Source organism: Lepisma saccharinum, chromosome 2 (assembly GCF_977018435.1).
Source record: "Lepisma saccharinum chromosome 2, izLepSacc3.1, whole genome shotgun sequence".
Classification (NCBI taxonomy): Eukaryota; Metazoa; Arthropoda; class Insecta; order Zygentoma; family Lepismatidae; genus Lepisma; species Lepisma saccharinum.
The window spans coordinates 128,784,220-128,803,987 of record NC_139230.1 but is presented as its reverse complement, the minus strand read 5'-3'; the positions used below and the strand labels follow the sequence as shown (position 1 = coordinate 128,803,987).

The 19,768-nt window shown below is 38.2% G+C and overlaps 1 protein-coding gene across 1 annotated transcript in view; it reads left to right on the top strand.

Annotated features, from left to right (window-relative positions):
- Positions 1-4,502: 4,502 nt before the first annotated feature.
- Positions 4,503-19,768, top strand: part of LOC145983638 (b(0,+)-type amino acid transporter 1-like) — a 191,725-nt gene continuing 176,459 nt past the window's right edge. Inside the window, exon 1 of the mRNA XM_083116702.1 lies at positions 4,503-4,611. Coding sequence (XP_082972828.1) covers positions 4,503-4,611 — 109 coding nt within the window. The remainder of the gene's footprint in view (positions 4,612-19,768) is intronic.

Here is a 19,768-nt window from a genome sequence, read left to right as displayed (position 1 = left end):
TGTATTGCTTGTTAAAATATTGACCAAAGTGCTGCCTACAATGAAAAAAAGGTACAGCAGGTTTAGCTTAATTGCTTGTCAGTTTTGATTTGGTGAATCCTGCAATAACTGAACCAGTTACACGAATGCTCCCTTCATCAGACATTTATTTTTGAATAAATGTAAATAAAACTAAAAATAAAAGTCTGATTAAGGGAGCATATCATCTGCTGAAACGTCACAATGAAAAACTGTGTTTTTATGCTTGTAATGACTGTAGACTACAAGAGAAATAATTCTACAATGCAAGCAATGCGTACCTACGAGAAAAATTATTTTCCAGAATATAGTAGTGGCACATTTTATGAACAGATGGAAAAGTTTTCGGAACCATGGAACTTCCTGTTTGAGGTATATGTATAACATAAAACAACATGGGTGATAATTGGTTTTCTTGGGATATCAACATGGGTGATTGTTGTGCTGTTTCTGTGGCATTAGGTTTTTGCTGAATACAGCATTCATTGTGTGACCAATTCACCTCATGCAATTAAATTTCAAGTACATATACTCAAGAATCTTCATTTCCTCTCAGTAGACCACATGAATATGTTACTTTTAGTTGTTCACAACCAAATAAGAGCCCTTCAGCTTATATGGTGCTTTCCACAACCATTTAGACTGAAGGGTGGCTGTGTAAACAAGGCTAACTGATAAAGTATCAGGGGGAGGGAAACGGTGACAATTAACTTTTGCTAGCCAAGTTAGGATGAAATTTCATTTCACATAGACGATGGTTCACCAAGTAAAATTTTAAGCAAAAAATGCAGGCACGACCAGGACTCTATTAGAGCTACCGAAAGAATGGTTCACCATGTATGTCAAGCTCATCTATGATAAATGTCAGCACCTTAATTGTAAAGTACATTTCCTTCCTTTCGATACACACAACAATCACCACCAAAGATCTTTCAGAAAAGCCATTCACAAATGGCACAAAGACATCCAAGCAGATTTTCATCCGTGCCCATAGGATGTCAGCCAAAGGGTTGCAGGAAGCTTTGAATGTATATTTTTCTTGTGAATTATTGTATGTTTGAAAAGAAATTGAGAACACTTTCAAGCACAAATAGAAACATTTCTTATAATTGAAAGGAACAGTCCATATAATTTGTCCTTTCAAGTTCCAACAAATGAATGAAGGTAGCTTTGTTACAGAAACCATTGTCACCAGAAAATAAGAAGAAATGTACTTTCAATCATTGTACCCCTTCGAGAGTTAATGTTTTCCTTTTTAATCAACCAATTTTGATGCTTTACGAAATATATAATTGATTATTGCATGCAGGAAACACAAATAACAGATATTTGAACCCAAATTATGGCCAGCACAAGTAGAAACCTGCCATCTCCGAATACTTTTGCTGCTTTTTATTAGTAAAAAATGCTTGTATGCACACTAAAATAATGAAAAACATGGAACTTTCTATAAGCTCCAAGCATAAAGGCCCCTAACATAGTTGTGGAATGTCTTGTTGGGTGCTATATTCACAGCCGGGAAGTATTTGGGCTGTGCTCCTTCACAGTAAAGTAACACGTTAAGGTATCAAATGTACTTTACTTCACAAAAACATGTTTCCGAGAGCTAAAAACAACTGAAAATGTTCACAGTTACAGAGGGTTAAGGGTACCAAACATACTTCAAATGAAGGATGAAAATACCCAAACAAAATTTCTACTTTAGCAAACACTTTTATTGTATGTAATAAACTAAGTAGAAAAGTTTTTTTTAAAAAAAATTACTGTTTTAGTTATGCACGTTTCTGCACTTTAGTTTTTTTTGTGGGTACACAGGTATCAATTGTATTTATTTTATTTTGTTTCAATGAATGTGATGGTCACATAAAAAAACCTTATGTATCAATAGCACTGTTGAAAATTTGATTAAATGGTTGCAGCAACAAACTTAATTTTAAAACCAGTTTTCATTTTTAAAACATCATCAGCTAAAGTGAACATGTTAACAGCTCAAGAACATTCTTGTGATAAACAAAGCAACTGAATAAATTCACATCATTCCACTTGAAATCCCAGAACAAAACTGGAGCACATGCTGCATTAAGTAGATGCTCTAATTTTCTACATTACCGAAAACTACGTAAACTCACATGTATAACAGCCAGTCTCAGTGGCAGAGTGGTTAGCACAGCAAGCTACAATGCTAGGGTTGTCGGGATTGAATCCCAGTCAAGGCATTGGTGCTCTTTTTTTAATGTCCCTTTATCAATTTAATCTCATTACCATTCATCCTCACCAAAAGTGACAGAAAAGCGAAGTAATATAAACCAAACCAATCAATCACATATATAACGAAAACGAGCACTATACTTATTAATGGTAGTGTCACAGCATCCTTGCTGACAAGACAATATCTATACATGTTTGATTTGGAATGCCTGATAAACCAAGAAGCCCATAATTCAGACAGCAAGACATTCTCGTAGAATGTCTGGTCTTTTAGTACAGTACACATTTCAACATCCCCCAGAAACCTACATATGAACATTTTATTATCTGTAAATTTGTGTTTGTACCTGAAAGGAATAGGGATAGTCTAGTTTCAACTTGAGATCATTGTCTTTAGTTCAGCAAGATGATTTCACAGAGCAAATCTCATTCACAGTAAAGTTTCTCAAACTATGGGCACTTTATTCCATATACTCCCTTCCCACAGCATCAGCAAATACTAAGGCAAGGATGTCTTCGATCTAATCTAATTTAAATTGTTGCGAACATGCGAAATTGTGCGAAGACGCACAATCTAATAAAACGGTGCCTAGTGGTGAAAAAGTTTAGTTTGGTACACAAAAGTTAATCAGGTCTGGATGTTGTGTTACTCACAGACCTCATTTCTATTATTGCTCGACACAAAAATACTCCAAGCAGAAAGTAACCACAAAAAAATACAACTTGTGCTTATGTGTGTCTGTATTTTGCTTTTTTTCTATTTTAAGCCACTTTTCTGCATTTTTAGCCTAATTTTGTTATTCTACTGTGAATGCTTGTATTACGTACTTTGAATCTCCACCTGTATTTAAGAATGATTTTCATTATTGTTACTGTGTTTTTCCAATTTTCCAATTCCATTGTTATAATGATACACATTATTTTCTACTTGAATCGAATTCCGTACGTCACTATAAGCACATGTTGAACATGTTTCATTATTATTTAACTCGTTTTTATGTCCAGATCGATTTTTCAACATGTTTCTGTAGGCTTACATCAGTAGGTCAGGGTTGGTGCCCTTAGCGTTATAATTATACTCCTATGTGCAAACACATACAGTATTGAAGCGCTATATAGTCGTATACCTTATTACCTTGAACGGTAGATAGAGTTTTTCTTTCTTAGTCAGGATGTTTCTCATTGTAGGGGTTGTTTCCAATACGACATTCATTGTTGAGTTGTTCCGCCTTCCCGTTTAAAAGGCAATTTTAAGGTTATTTTCCATTTCTTCTTTTGTCATTACATCATCTAAATTTAATTGATAGATGTCTTCCTTAACCCATTATGTACCAGCGTCCCATAAATAGGACAGTTGATTTCTTAATTTTTTTAATGTAAAACTAAGTTTATGAACAAGCAATTGTTTTATTATTCAATAAAGCATATTAATAACTATTTTCATATATAAATATAACAATTTGGGTTGAGAACAGCATAAGTAAAAGTACAGTTAATTAAAGCAATATTTAGTACTATGTCATGCTATCAGTTTCATTCATCTAGTTTGCAAACAATATGCAGTAGGCGTGTAAAAATGCTATACATAACTTTGAAAGGGTCTCCATACGATTTGTATGAAGAATATCTCAAACCCAAAAGGTTTTTGTCTTTGTGGAATGGTAATGAATTTAACTGTCCTATTTATAGGACGCTGGAACTTAAAGGTATCAATATCATCTTTTTCCTCACAAATGTCTCTAGCTTCGTTGCAAGAGAAGATGAACGAGTAGCTGTGTATCCAAAGCCATTGTGATTTTTGCATGTCAGGAGATAACGGCTTGCATGTTGCAGTGTCCAGTATCCATCATCTTACCTTTGTCGACATGTTTAGAAAGGGGCTTACAGCAAGTGAAATAAAGGATATTCTCCTTGATCCAGCCGTAGCTGACAACTTTGCAGAACTGAGTGGTGGTTCTGCCTCTTGATAATGACATCATCAGCGATGAAGATATTTTTGAAGATGATCAAATAAATGATGTGGAGGTTTCAGATGTTCCTGGTGAGTTACTTTTGCAATTTGTACCAAATGAAGAAGACATGGAGTCTTCGTCTTTGAATGTGGAAGAACCTGAAGAAATCCCTACACCTGGGGAAAACCAATTCGATTTGGATATAAGGTGTGGGCTTTGTGTGGTGAAAGTGGATACTGCTTTAATTTTGACCTATATTGTGGCAAAGACATAGCACACAATGAAAGAGAAGACTTAGTTTTGGGTTCCCGTGATGTGCTCAATATGTTGGAACCAATTCAAGAGCCAAACAGCTACTGGGTATTTTTTGATAATTTGTTTACCAGCAGAGACTTACTTGTGCACTTGCGAGACAAAGGCATTAGAGCTACAGGTACGTTGAGACAGAATCGCCTTAGTAAGTGTCCCTTGAAGGATTCAAAAGAATTGAGTAAAGATGCAAGGGGCACATTTGACTACTATTTTGATGTGGAAGGAGAGATACTATTTGTCAAGTGGAACGATAATAAATGTGTTGCTATCGGTACCAACTTTGATACTATTGAGCCATTGTGTCAAACTTCACGATGGAGCAAAACATCTAGAGCGAAAATTTCCATCTCTCAGGCACATATTGTAAAGACATATATATAATAAATACATGGGTGGCGTTGACCACCACGACTGGCTCGTAAGCAAATACAATGCTTCTGTTCGAGGTAAAAAATGGTATTGGTGTCTGTTTACAAGAATGCTTGACATGGCAGTTGTAAATCCGTGGATTGTGTACAGAAAGGTATCACAATCAGGAATGGACTTGCTGGAATACAGAAGATCAATTGCTTTGGCATATTTAAAGGCAGGACAAGGATGTCCATCTGCATTTGGAAAACCCACGAAAACATCATTACAATCCACTTTTCAAGATGTGAGGTATGAAGGCATTGGACAGTATGTTGTGCGAAGAGATAAACAAATAAGGTGCCAAGGACTGAACTGCAAATCTAAACCCTTAACATTTTGTGAGAAATGTCAGGTAACATTGTGCAAAGATTGTTTTACACCTTACCACACACAATAAGCAACCAGAGTTCCATATATGTATTGTTTCCTTTTCTTATTATTTGAAAATGTATGTGTGTCGTGTGTATCAAATGTAATAATCAATAAACAGAGAAGTAGTAATACAACTTTTAACCAAGCTATGAAACTTCTTATATCATCTTAGGTTCTGTCAAAAAGGTGCATATCTTGAGTATGATACCCTTTTGTACCAGCGTCTCATTTTTAGGACAGTTATTTATATGAAACTGGTAACAGGTAATTTTTTTATTGCTGTGTGGATCACTTTAAAACAACCCCCTTATCATATCCAATCAGAATTACAGTCAATAAAATCAAAAGAAAAGGTGTGGTACTTAAAGGGTTAAGGTCTTCGTCTTTGTATGCCTTTGGCACGTCATATAACATTATTTGAGGATTTTTCTTTTTTTTTGGTTTCCATTAATAACCCTTTGGATTGCAAGATTGGGTTATTATTTATTGTTTGTAACTCCTTATTTGTTGCAAATTCTACAATGAGTAACTTCTCTGTTGTCCTCATATTCGTTATTCTGATTTTGTCATTTGTTGTATTGACATTTTCAGTAATTATCTTCTGTATTTCTTTGGGGTCTTTCCCCCCTGACTTGACAAACAGAGTTGGTTTTGTTTGCCTTGATGGTTTAGGAACTTCAACTGATACTTGTTTTAACTTACCCGCATATGTATTATTTGCATTATTTAGACTATCATGCTTAGATTAACTTGTTGCTTTAACTTAATATTTTAGATATTCTGAAATACTTCTCAGTTCTTCATTCACAGAGTGGAGCATTTGGTTCTCAGTGTTAAGATCTTCATATGCTTTTGCTATCTTCCCTACCAATTCTATCAATAATGTCATTATCATAGCAGAGACTTTCTCTCGAGAAATTCCAGCTTGTATTTTATGTAAAATCTAAACGTTCCCACTTTCCTCTCACTTTCAGTTTGTTCATCATCGTTTGCCTTCAAGTTTTCACCTGCATCTTCTTCCGTGTCACCCATTCTTCTCTTTCTTAATGGATTTTCTAGGCTGGATCTTTCAGAATTTGTTCTAATTCTTTTGCTTTTATCTGAGTTCATCCTATCCTTAACATTTTATACCAATAACACATAACACATGGTATTGCTGTTGACGCTCTAACCTCTTCTAAACCCACCCTTAGCATTTCATAAATCCGTTGCAATTGCAACCACCTACTACTCCACCTGATTCCTGGTAGATGGTAACTTGTTAGCCATATTGTACATTCGTTAGGTCGTATTTCTGCAAGAAGTTACAAAGAACAACTTCGACACAACACAGGACTTCACGTTTGACTTCACATTTGATAACCACAACGACAATTAAGAATTCAAATATCTCAATATGGCTTCCTACCCAACACTTTAAAACACCTCGGGAGAACACTTAATAGTCATCGACACTACATTAAAATCTCCCGAGGGCAGCTACCCACCCCCTGGGGCGCCTGTCCCAGATCTACTTCGCACCTTTGCTTTTACCAGAAGCAGGTGGATACCCTGATTGGAGTCGAGGATGCACTTCTATTTCGTAGTTGGTTTAAGCCAATCAGAGGGGGCCGGTCACGGGTGTCGGGCTACCAAATGCGCACACCACACTTTTACGCTAACAACCCTGACAATGACATTGGTGGACACTTGAACAAAGGAATCCCAGGCTAACTTCTCGTCACCTGCGAGAATATTATTGAAATGTTTATCCTTGAATAGTTTGCGTATCTGCGGACCAACGAAAAAACCCTCCTTTATTTTGGCTTCACTGAGTCGTGGAAATGTCTTACGCAAATACAAAAATGCTTCCCCAGTCTTATCCATGGCCTTTGCAAAGTTTTTCATAAAGCCCAGTTTTACATGAAGGCAGGGAGTATACCTTTGCTGGATTCGACAAGTGCTTCGTTAATAACATTATCTTCTCCAGGTTCAAGTGGTTCAAGTATAGGCCAATCTTTCTGTTTGCAGTGACATACCTTGGCACGGCTGTCCCACATACACAAGAAGCAACAGAATTGGGTGTAGCCCTGTTACAGGCCAAGTAATATGCCAATAACTTTTAGATCACCGGAAATATGCCACATAAACTTGTCATAGTTTACTTTGCATAACAGTTGTTTCATGTTGTTTCCTTCATGTAAGCTGCGTAGCCAATCGGAACTGATGGAAACAAGTTGGCATTATGCAGAACAGCCTTTAGACTTAACTTTGGTGAATCTATGAACAATCTCCAATCATCTATTTTGTAGTCAATTTTCAGAGCTGGCAGGAGACCCTCTATATTATTGCAAAATACCAAGTTATTTTCACGTTTGAAAAATGGAAGGAATGGAGTATAGCGGTCACGGAACGCAGTCACATTTACCATCTGGTCAAGACAATTCTACTGCTGCAGTCTAGACGCCAACAGTTCTGATTTACATGTAGGCAATTGTAGATCTCTTACCAGATCATTCAACTCACACTGTGTGATTTTAAGTTGCTGGGTAGACTCCTTCTTACACTGGAAATCACGATCTTTCGATGTACTCGGCTTTGAATGTGATGGAGTAGCACTAGATCCACTATCACTCTCGTCACTTACTGTATAAGACTGAGGAGGCATCGGAACAGGCAGTCTGACTCCATGAGGCACTGGTCACATAGCCGATGGTATGTTAGGATATGTCAAGGCTGACTTTTTCTTCTTTGAAATAACGTGTGTTAATGGAGTTGTCACACAATAATAATAATCATTTACGTGGTTTGCTCCAGATAGCACAGCTCACTGATGATCTTTTATGATTCAACCAAGAACGAAGACTTGAGGCACAAGATATGCAACATATATTACGAGCCCAGGGTTTGTCCTGATCTCCGATTTTGCAACCAAAGTACGGACTGTAACATTTCTTAATCATTGACGTTATTGGTCGTTTTTTGTGATTTAAAAGTTACCTGTCCACAAATGTATCAAACATTGTCAGCAGAGTTCACGCATTTGCGAGGCATTTTGAATCACATGAATTAAATTGAACTGAAGCACTATTACGGCACTGTTGTAACACGTCTTTAACCGCACACGCAAAGAACACAGTCGCTGCAGACAGAAACTGCGTCTCAATGTGTCTACCAACACAGCCACCACACCATGGGTGTATTTAAGGGGGGTTCAACGATTTCAACCCCCCCTTAGGTTCAGTAAGATTACCAGATTACCTGTTCTATCCACAATGCTCGGAGACTTGTTCGTAAAAATTTCTTCAGACTTATTTTGTTCTCATAAATTACAAGCGTATAGAACGGGATACGGATGGGAAATAAATTAATTCCACACACCAGATGGGACTGAAAAGCAAATGTCTGCAATTTCCTGATAGTTTCGGAATTTCTCTGGAAAATACTCAGAGAACTCCTGACATTTTACAAATTCTATAATGCCACATGTAATTTCTGCCCGAAGCAGCTACTTGTGAAGTTATAGCGCGAACATTATAATTTCATTAGAAGTTCCCAATATGTTTTATTTTTCATTCAAGATTTAAGTATTCTTCTGGTATTCTTCACAAGTTGTTCGAAACAAGATGGACAGAAAAAGTATCAATACTCAGTAGGGTGACTTGTGAAATCGTATACACTGTTACCCTGCCCCCGTGTCAGGGCAACAGTGTTTTTTTCCTTATTTAAATATTTTATTAATATATATATGTATGTGTGTAATTAGTGTAAATCAATTTATTATGTATTTTTAGGTTTGTATTATTCCATGTATAAATACCATGTAGCTATCTGTTCTTGCTTCGTGTTTCGAACGTTCAAAAGAAAGGCGGGCTTAAAAATTTTGAAAGAAGGGCCGTTGGCAACAGACGCCAACAAAACGTATATAAACTCCCAGATGAGAGTAGGGGTGGTCGGCTGTTGGAACTGAGACTTGGAAGGGAGAGGCTGTTTTTGCTTCGGTCAGCTAGGACCGGAGGACAGATCTCCAAAAACGGATGCTGTAAGAGATTGGATTGCCGGGCAAGCTAGTGCCTTGGAACATAAATATTTGGGGGCTGTTGAGAAATGTACACGTCGGGCGGCCTCGCGCCTGTTAAGACGTTTCTTGGAGTAACGCGAGTCTACCTTGTGACAAGCGTACTTCAGATGTAATTCATGAAATGTAAAGCATCCAGGTACAAACAATAGAGATTTCAACATCAAAATTAGAGTTTTGGCCCGATAAATAATTAGAGAAATGAACGTTCGGATACGACTTGTATATACTTCAAATTTTACGTTAAATAAACTATAGAAAATATCCAAAATTTCCGTTTTTAATTTCACAAATACTGGACAAGGTAATTTATCCCCCTGATCATAAAGGTTTCGCAAAGGTTTTCCGTTGTATCTTGTAGTTAATTATATAATTATGTTGACTTGTAGCAACCCACGTGCATTGTCGTACAAAGAAAGATACCCCTAGACAAATCAGAGCCGAGTACGAAGTGCACCGAACCTCGAGTGCGGAGGTAAAGTGTGGGGGGCTAAGCTGAGTAACAACACTAATAGTAGAAACTTTACTGTTGTCCATTTTTGGACCATTTTGTAGTAGAAATGAACCCAAGTTTCTCTTAACACAATCAACACATTGAAGAATTGCAACAACCTAAGCCAAGCGTCAGGTCAAACTTGCAGCAGGTTTTAGCATATGTAGATCCAAACGTGCGCAAGAAAACCGTTATTTAATTTGTAATATACAGACAAAATAATACATGCATTAGCAGGTATGGACTTAATTGGTTGCAATCACTGTGCAGACGAACTTAGAACCGCAGATTCGCCAACTCGAATCTGTATTGCGTTAAAGATACACTGAAACTTTAGAGCGAGTCGAGCGAGACTGAATGCGTTGCAGAGCGCATGGAATCGGTGATACCAGTGTTGCACATCCCACTATTTGAACCCTATGTTTATTGTAGAGCGGCGAGAATGGCTGAATCTCCTGTTCAGCGCGCGGTTTTACCCGAATGTTATTTTGGGCTTCATCCGAAGGGAAATTCTCTTCAAAGTCAAGCAAGTTGTTTTAAATGCATAATCCTCCTTGCGGCAACAAGATCAAAGTAAAACAGGGCGTGAAGTGATTTGCCATCAATGTGCACGAATTGTATCACGGGTGTTGAATGATTTGCTGTTTGAGTTTAGCAAGAGGAAACGATTGCTTGTTGTTTGACGACAAAAGAATCTCCGCGGTATTAAAAGATATCGCCGTGAGAAGAAACATGTTTATTATTTGGACAAGACGTCCTTCAACTCGGTGGGGGAAGGGGGAATAAAACATGGAAGGATACCACCGTGCAAAACCACCGCCAGGGCTGAAGAAACCGACGATAAAAGGAGAGGGGAAGGGGGAGCCTTATTGTTTCACCCACTGGCGGCAATGAAATCTTTGTTGAAGGCGCATATTTACTGTTCCGTGCAAAGAAAGGGAAGGGTGATTATCAGCAAGAAATGGACAGACCAAGATTTGAATCCTGGTTTAGTGAAGTGATTCATAAATTGAAACCAGAGTAATAGCGCCAGACAATGCACCTGATTGTATATATCACCAATAACAAATCATGCTTTTTTGGTGGTATAACTTGAAGTGCGTGTGTCTTACAGTAACGGATGTATTGCGAACGAAGCAACCAAGTTTTTCATAAATGTATTTCTTTCTAAACCAAAAACAATAATTTGTCATTAAATTCAGAGGGGCCTATTGTTGTTTACTTTTATCTCCTTTTATTTTTCGTTTTGCGTGCTCGAAATACACACACATGCTCTCATGTTTAGATGTTATTTCGCTCTTACATTAAGTAATGACACATTTATTAAATAATATATGCGCAGAAAGTACTTTTAAAATGTTATGTTTCAGGAGACAAAGAGAAGCAAAAATACATTCCACTTGACATGCATGCGGGTTTTGATGTGTTGTGCGGTTGGCAATACTGTGGATTTTCTCAGTGTCTGCGATGCAAGCAGCTCGGCGGTTGAGGCAAGACTGGAACGAAAGATTCTGAGCTCAGTTCTCGCGCGGATTGATACATAAAACCTGCTGCAAGGATAGCCTGACGCGCGGCTTATTTCAATATGAAATTCCTATTCCTCATTCATTGGAACAGTGTGTCAAAATGTTGGATGGCCTGATTGATATTTTTTACATTTTCAAATCTGAATGAAAAATGTTTCAAACAGTAATTGAAAAGACATGTCCAGGGTCTGCATTGTAGGCAGTAGAAAATTGTGACAAGCTCTTCTACTCAAATATGAACATATTGTTGGGGATCTTGGCTACACTGCCAGTTTCATTTTCAACACCCGAGAGGATGTGTTTAGCTTTAAGGAGGTTGAAATAATGTCCTCACAATTCAACGGCAGATCCTCGACTAATAGACCCTGCACTGTTAAGTGGAAATACGTACATACGAATATTAAAATAATACCGATGATGTTATTTTCAATTTTGTAGCAAGAAGGAAAATACTAATTCTAACATTGTAAATCATTTTTGAAGAGAAGCTGGGATTAGCTTTTTCAAAAGTATTTTCTGCTCATTTTATGTAGAAAAGTTAGAAGTTCGTAGTTCATTTAATAAATGTGTGACCTTTCATGTGGTGGCAGAGTGGATTTTGATAGCTAGATCATACTTAGTGACGCTATACGTCCCGGATTTTCAGGGAGAATACCGGAATGGTATCATTGTCCCGGTGTTCCGAATAGTTTCTTCGGGATGCACAAATGTCCTGGAATCTGGTGGGAAAGAAGAAATTATTAAGACTATACTTTTTTGAACTTTCTTTTTATATTTAAATGCGTGGACGTAATTTTAAAATGCTCAATTTACAAAACAATCTAACTCTACAGGGTGGCTCAATAAGTCACTTAACACCTTCAGTACAAGGCCACTGCGGCATGGAATTTGAAATTGGCGATGACCAATCGTTATCTGGCCAAGGGGGAACCACATTGACGCCACCCACACGGTCGGCGGCCATCTTGATGTCCGCCATCTTGAATTCAACTTCAGAATTTTAAATGGGAAGGGGGTCGTGCGACATATCAAAATGGGCTAGTATTTCACTAGAAATGCAATGGTGAAGGTTTTTCGACGTATCTTTAACCAGTAAAAAGTTATGACTGAATGCTTGTACCAATTTGCTCCTTTTCGAGGTGTTAGAAAAATGCCTTAAAATTTGTTTAGCGCTTCGGTAATGCATCGAGATCAAAGTGACGTCTATGGAGAGACATTCGCATGCCATTGCACATTATTTTAATCGGATACATCCATGAAGAGCTGTGCATTATGAATGGTTGTCGCGAACAATTTACGGTGTGACGCTTCCATTGAATTAAAAGTCCTTCACAGTGACAAGGCTAATGTTTATGTTCATAAGGAAGTTCCTAAACAGAATATTCGAAGCTTTTTATCTGATAACCCATTTTCGACAGATCAAAGCTGAATGGTTAGTGTTGGTAAGTTAATGGTGTGGCGTAAAAAAAAAAGGTAAAGTGCTCCCCTGTGCTTAGCACCACGCCATGAAGGCGTATAGGGGGTGTGGGGGTAACGCCCCACACTTTCTTGATCCGGTCGTGAGTGGGGATGATGTGATCAGCATCACGCCCCTGACCGCCTTTACCCCCCAGGGTTTCCCCCAGGTACCCATGTTATTCGACGCTGGGTGGGCGCCGGGGCCGCTTCCATCGTTAGAAAAGTTCCCGGATTTGAACCGGCCGGGGATCGAACCCGGGACCTTTAGCATGGTAGTCAGACGCGTTACCGACTGAGCCACCGCGGCGTGCTGTATGGAACACGATTGGTTAGTCAATTTTCCATCAACGGAACCTTAAATGCTTAGGGCTACTTGGATTTGTTAAATAAACAGTTTTTTTCATCCTTGCTTATGGAAGAAGGTACTTTTTACAGAGTTTTTTCAATAGGGAAGAACACCAGAACACTTATGGGAACGTTATGAACCAGTTTTTGTCCAAAGTTAGTTATCAGATGACAAGGGTCACATATTCTGTTTATGAACTTCCTTATGAACATAAACATTAGCCTTGTCACTGTGAAGGACTTTTAATTCAATGGAAGCGTCACACTGTAAATTGTTCGCGACAACCATTCATAATGCACAGCTCTTCATGGATGTATCCGATTAAAATAATGTGCAATGGCATGGGAACGTCTCTCCATAGACGTCACTTTGATCTCGATGCATTACCGAAGCGCTAAACAAATTTTAAGGCATTTTTCTAACACCTCGAAAAGGAGCAAATTGGTACAAGCATTCAGTCATAACTTTTCAATGGTTAAAGATACGTCGAAAAAACCTTCACCATTGCATTTCTCGTGAAATTCTAGCTAATTTTGATATGTCGCACGAACTCCTTCCCATTTAAAATTCTGAAGTTGAATTCAAGATGGCGGACATCAAGATGGCCGCCGACCGTGTGGGTGGCGTCAATGTGGTTCCCCCTTGGCCAGATAACGATTGGTCAACGCCAATTTCAAATTCCATGCCGCAGTGCCTTGTACTGAGGGTGTTAAGTGACTTATTGAGCCACCCTGTACATTGAATCACTCTCTCTCCATAATAGAAGTGTTAACGAGATACAGACGGTACTGCAAACACCTCACGATGGCGACGCAATCTGCTAGCAGTGCAGAATTTCAGTTACTATTCTCTTGCATTGTATAGTAACCTTCTTACTATAAGGAGTCAGTACTTGGGTGCTTATCTGTTCCGTCCGCAGTTTTCAAATAAAGTTCCCACACAATGTGTGATGTTAGCAATTATGTTGTATGTACATACAACTTTATCGGGTCCAGCCCCCCCCCCACTCCCCCGCTCCCTAACAAGCTACCGGTCAGTATTGTCCCAGATTTTCACTTATGAAATATATGAACCCTAATTGAACCAAAAGTTCAACCCCCTGCCTTACTTGAGCTATATATACGCCCATGCACCACACGCCGCCCCTCCTTTCCCCAGACCTGTTACTATGTATATGTATACCTACTCAGGCTAGAAATAGACTACAATCAACAACAGTACGCCCAGTATGATTTCTGAAGGGGACAATATCATTCTATTTACTATCCGCGGGATTTTGAAGGCAATATTTGGAAGGTAAAAAAGGAATGTTTATTATTAACTGATACACCCCCCTTATATCTTGAAAACTAGAGCTAATCAGAGATTATCATGGTCGTTTTTGTGATCAGCGTTGTTGATTTAGTAAAGAACATCTGGTTTCGTTCAAGATACATTTTCACTGTTGACTAGTGTAATTTGATATATCGATAAGTGTCCAGTATGGGTGGACGCACGTAAATAGTGTGGTATCAAAAAAATTATAGGGGGGTGTTCCAGTAATTATCCTTAAAGCATTGACATATTACATAAATTTTACATATACTTTCCCCACAAGATTAAAAAGTTAAGCAGCAAAAGTGTGAGATGTAGAAATCAGAATTCCCACATCACCCTTCAAACATTATCTTGCAGTTGCAAGTAACCAAAAATTCAGGTTTTTCAAAATCTCAATTAAAATAAGACCTACCCAACAGCCCCGTAGCTAGAATTTTGGCTCTCTAGGCAAGATTTGTCCCCCTTCCCCCCAACATTGAAAAGCAGCGACATATTATGTGGGTCCTTCGATATATTCTCCTTATGTCATGGTTTGTGATATTTACATCCGAGGCTACTCGCAGGATTTTTCTCAGGGGAAGCAGCAATGCTCTAAGTGGAGGAAACGTAGAGTGATGCTATCCCAAAAGTTAAGAAAATTCTCATACAGCATCCTCCATTAAGATAATTTGAATTCCTCCATGCACTGCATTTTCTCCATGTTGAGATATGTAACGCATACAAACATCCCCTCACCAATTCCAAAACTCAACAAAGAATCCCACCAGCTAGGGATTTCCACTTCGAACAAGGGGGGAGGGGGGGTAAGATTTCATACCTTGCCTTTCAGTCATAACAATTCATGTTAACCTTTTACTATTATTATTGTTATGTAAGTCAATAAATTTAAATTGAAAAAAAATGGTGTGGCGTTGTTGATAAGTTCAGACTTGAGTGCACTATTTAAATAGAAACAAGATTCGACTGGCTTCCTTTCCATAAACATATATCAATTTGTTGAACAGTTGTAATTTTGTGCTTTTTCAAAACACACATATCAGAGACCAGGAGCTTGTAATCAACGGGTCTCGGGGAGACCCGGTGAAGTCACATAGAGTTTCGTATCCCACTTTAAACTGTAGACCCAGTCCCGATTAGCTTATTTTAAATTACAGAATAAGTGAAGGAAATAACCAGTCTTCTTGTTTCGAATCAGACTCGTAAACTGACGTAATTTGTATAAACTACAATAATTGTGGACGATTCACTTCTTTGAATTGGCTTCTATTTTGAAAGGAGCCACTGAAGGAATGCAGTTCCTTGTCCCAAGACATTTGCCTGGGCAATACAGAAACAGATGGAATAGGGGCTATCCACGAGTAAACAAAAACATATCGAACGGCACAATCGATTATGGAACTGTAGCACAACAACTTCCGGTTCACGGCCCCCGGGTAATTCAAGTGCGTACTTGTGGCCTTTCTTCTCGTTTTGTATACTGGATGAAATGGATCATATAAAAGCACTTGACGACGAGGAGAAGAAGAGATTCCAGGGCAGAGTAGAGGCCTTTGCTTATCAATTGGATGAACAACTTGGAAGTAATACGGCATTATTCCAGGATGAGATCCATTTGCTGATCGTCGTTGCATTGGCGATATTTGTAGTCTACATATTTAATAGAAAGTAATTTTTCCCACAGAGCAAGAGCGCTTATAGCATGTAAATCTTTGGATGCATACATTTATGTTTTAAGTGAAAGAGTGCGAGATGTACGAACATATAAAAAACGGAAAAAGGAGCTTCTTTTCTTCTTTCTTCAGTCAGGGCGAGTCAGAGGGATGCGGTAATGCACACTTGCTGGTTTCGTTCCCGTTTGAATGCAGAAATACAAAACGCTCATTGTTATTTAAGTCAATTTTCTGCTATTTGTGTTAAACATGACGATGAAGATGAATAATAAACTGGAAAAATTAATGATAGAACAAACACAATGACATACCATTGCCTAACCATGGTATTCAAACCTAGGACCTCTTCTCTATCAATGTTGAAGATATTTCCATTCCAAAGACGAAAATTAATAATAGTACTCGCACTTAATTTTCTGGTTACACAAAAAAATATTTCCTCTGGTTACACACACAAAAAAAAATGTGGTTACACAAAAATTTAATAGAGTTCGTGTGTACTTCAAGAACGTAACGTGTAACCTATCTGACTATGACCGAGCATCTTTTGAAAGGAAAAGTAACATTTTTGCTCATATCACTAAAACAGAGGGAAAATCGAGATTTGAATGATTTATCTTCTACCTTGAATGAAATGCAAGGGGTTCGGGACTGAAAATTTTTGTTTGGGAAGGAAACAGAACGGGTATTTTTAAAGTTCTGACGTTCAAAACTGGAAAAATAATGTTATTTCCCGACTAAATTGGGAGATTATAGGAGCGGAAAATATTAAATATTACCCGATACTAAAAAATGTTAATTATACACACAATTTCACCCTCTGGTGATGATTTTATTTTGCATTTCTGGAATAAAAACTGCTACTTTCAATAAATTTCGGACATTTCGTACAAAAAAATATGTAGGGAATAAACTACTTTTAAACTCTATCATTTTTTCCGAAGTCTGGATCGGAACGGGATTTTTTTTTTTTTTTCAGAACCCGACCTTTTGGGCTCCTGCACATCCGTTGTCATTACTGCGGAGTCTACTTCTGCTAATGGGCTTCCAATTTTCACGCCTGACAGCTTGAATGCAATAATTTTGGCGCCTAGGTCTCGAGGAAATGAATGAAGAGAGATCCGTGAAAGATTATTTAGCCCTGATCTTAGTTTACATCCTCCTTGTACACACCCATTCGTTCCTTTCATACATGACACAATCTCAGCTCCCTTTAGCGGCATGTTGTGAGCCTACGAACCGGAAGTTGTTGTGCTACAAGTATGACGTCCACGAGAAGGTACTTTCTTCCGGTGGATAGCCCCTATAGCAAGGTTACAAGTTGCCGGGTGAAACCTCCCGTCTCCTCCCTCCACGCTGGGAGCGGCACATGGCCGCAGATAGGACATAGGAGGATGCACATAAAGAGAGTTGAATGTTGAGAAACGACAGCAACGCGATAGCCAGACGATCCTCGAAACTTCAGAATTCGTGGGAACAGGTCTTTCGGCAAATTCTCGTCTTTTTTGCAATAAAATAGTGCGATTTCCTTGGAAAATACTGGAAAGACAATTGGAGTTTTCTATATAATTTCACGACACTCAGATCCACAGCATTGAATTTATCTCAGTAATATCTTAAAAATCTTCAAACACCCAACTTAGAGATGTTTATTATTCCACTTAATGCAATTTTTTATATTTTTTGTACGCAAACCAGAACACCAAATTGAATTTTTATAAATTACATATATTCGTGCATCCTTCTAGGAAAGCTTTGCAGAGTATCACAGCAATTGAATGATATATGTTAGGAGATTTTTTTTTCAAAGAAAGTGGAAGCCGTTTTCAGTTGTTGAGACAAAGGTCCAGCCGAGCCTTAATGATAAATTGCAGTTACATCCCTCTTGTTACCGGTGAGTATTATAGCAAGTGAAATAGTTGAAATTCTTCGCACAGGTGGCAGAATATGCCAGTACCAGTCCGTTCCTAGGTGCACAGTGCTACTGCTCGACGGGGAAATAGCAAACTACTTACGCTGAATGCAAGGCCAGTATGACATTGAAAAAAATACTTTTCGTTCAAATTTGAATTTAAAATTATGGGTGCGTCAGCACTTAGGCTATCTTGCACCCGTCACGTTATACGGGGTAGAGCCCCTTACCTTAACAAATAACATAACTGTAACTTCGCATAACTAAAATCTTAAAACATTCTGATTTAGGTTAAGAGCTGAGGTTGTAAAGGGGCACTCAGTACACATAAGGACAAAAAACAGGACAACACAGAGAATTATACTGGCCATAGGACCAGTCGCCAGAGCCTCGTTAGTCTGCAAAAGCAGTCCAGGTTGTACTACGTGGAAGTGAGGTTGACAATTGTGTGTACTACGTAGAAGGTCACACCTTACACTCCTAAATAATTTTCGTGTCTCAACCATAACAGCCCGACCCTGTGGCCGAGTGGTGTCGACCTCCGTGGCGAAGTGGTTAGCAGAGCGCGCTACAACGCCAGGGGTTCCGGGTTCGAGTCCCGGGTAAGGCATGGGTATTTGTGATTGTCTGTCCTGAAAAAGTCCTGAAATAGAAATGTGAATGAAATGATATGAGTGAATGTGATGGGGGAAGCTTCCGCTTAGGGGGCTTTCCTTTAAAAAAAAAAAAAAAAAGTGGTTAGCACATCGCGCTGCGACGCCAAGGGTCCCGGGTTCGAATCCTGGTCGGGCTTGGTTGTTTGTGAATGTCCATTCATCAATTTTTTCATTTCATCACTCATCCCCATCTTCGCAAATTAGCCAAGAGGCACAAAACGCGAAGTAAAATAAATTAAATCAATCAATCAATCAACCATAACATATTCCGAATTTCCATTTCAAACATATGTGATGGACATGTTACGTTTCACTCAAACAGACAAGCGTACACTAGCTGATAGTGAAAATACAACTATTTTGGGTTTGGTCCGTTATGGTTATCATTGTTACTCGATTTTTTTTAAAAAAAAAAATTGCATCATGCTCAGATCTGTGTTCTGAAATTTACATTTTAAAAGTACTTGAATCACAGTTAGAGTTACTTGATTCAGAAAGTAACTGAGTTACAGTTACAGTTAACCTACTCATTTTTAAAAAGTAACTAAGTTGCCTACTGAAAATTCAATCTACCGTTTTCAGAAGATCAACAGGTATTTTCCACAGCCTGTTGTTTTCAGTTGATGAACTATGTTGCTAATGTTTTCAGTAACATAATTGTACAACTAACATATTTTTTGTCTTCAGTATATTGCTATATGAAAACAGTACTATTATAAGTAATGAAACAAATGTATCTACACAACTGAAAATGCAATGGAAAAATCGTGTTAAAGAACTAAAATTAATGCAAGGAATTTTCTACTCAGGAATAGTTTCATACAACAAAAGAGTCAAACATAGTGAACATTTTTTTATTTGTCATTGTGTTTAGCGCACTTGTATAAAATTGGAAAACATACTGCTTTATTCATGAATTGGCACATCGCTTTTCCCATATTTACATGGAAGCAGCAAAACATTAGTTTAAACAAAGACCTGGCCCTCAATGCTTGAAAAAACAGCAAGCAAACACTGTCGACTACGTTGATCAAAATATTGCTCATTTCTGCAGTTTCAT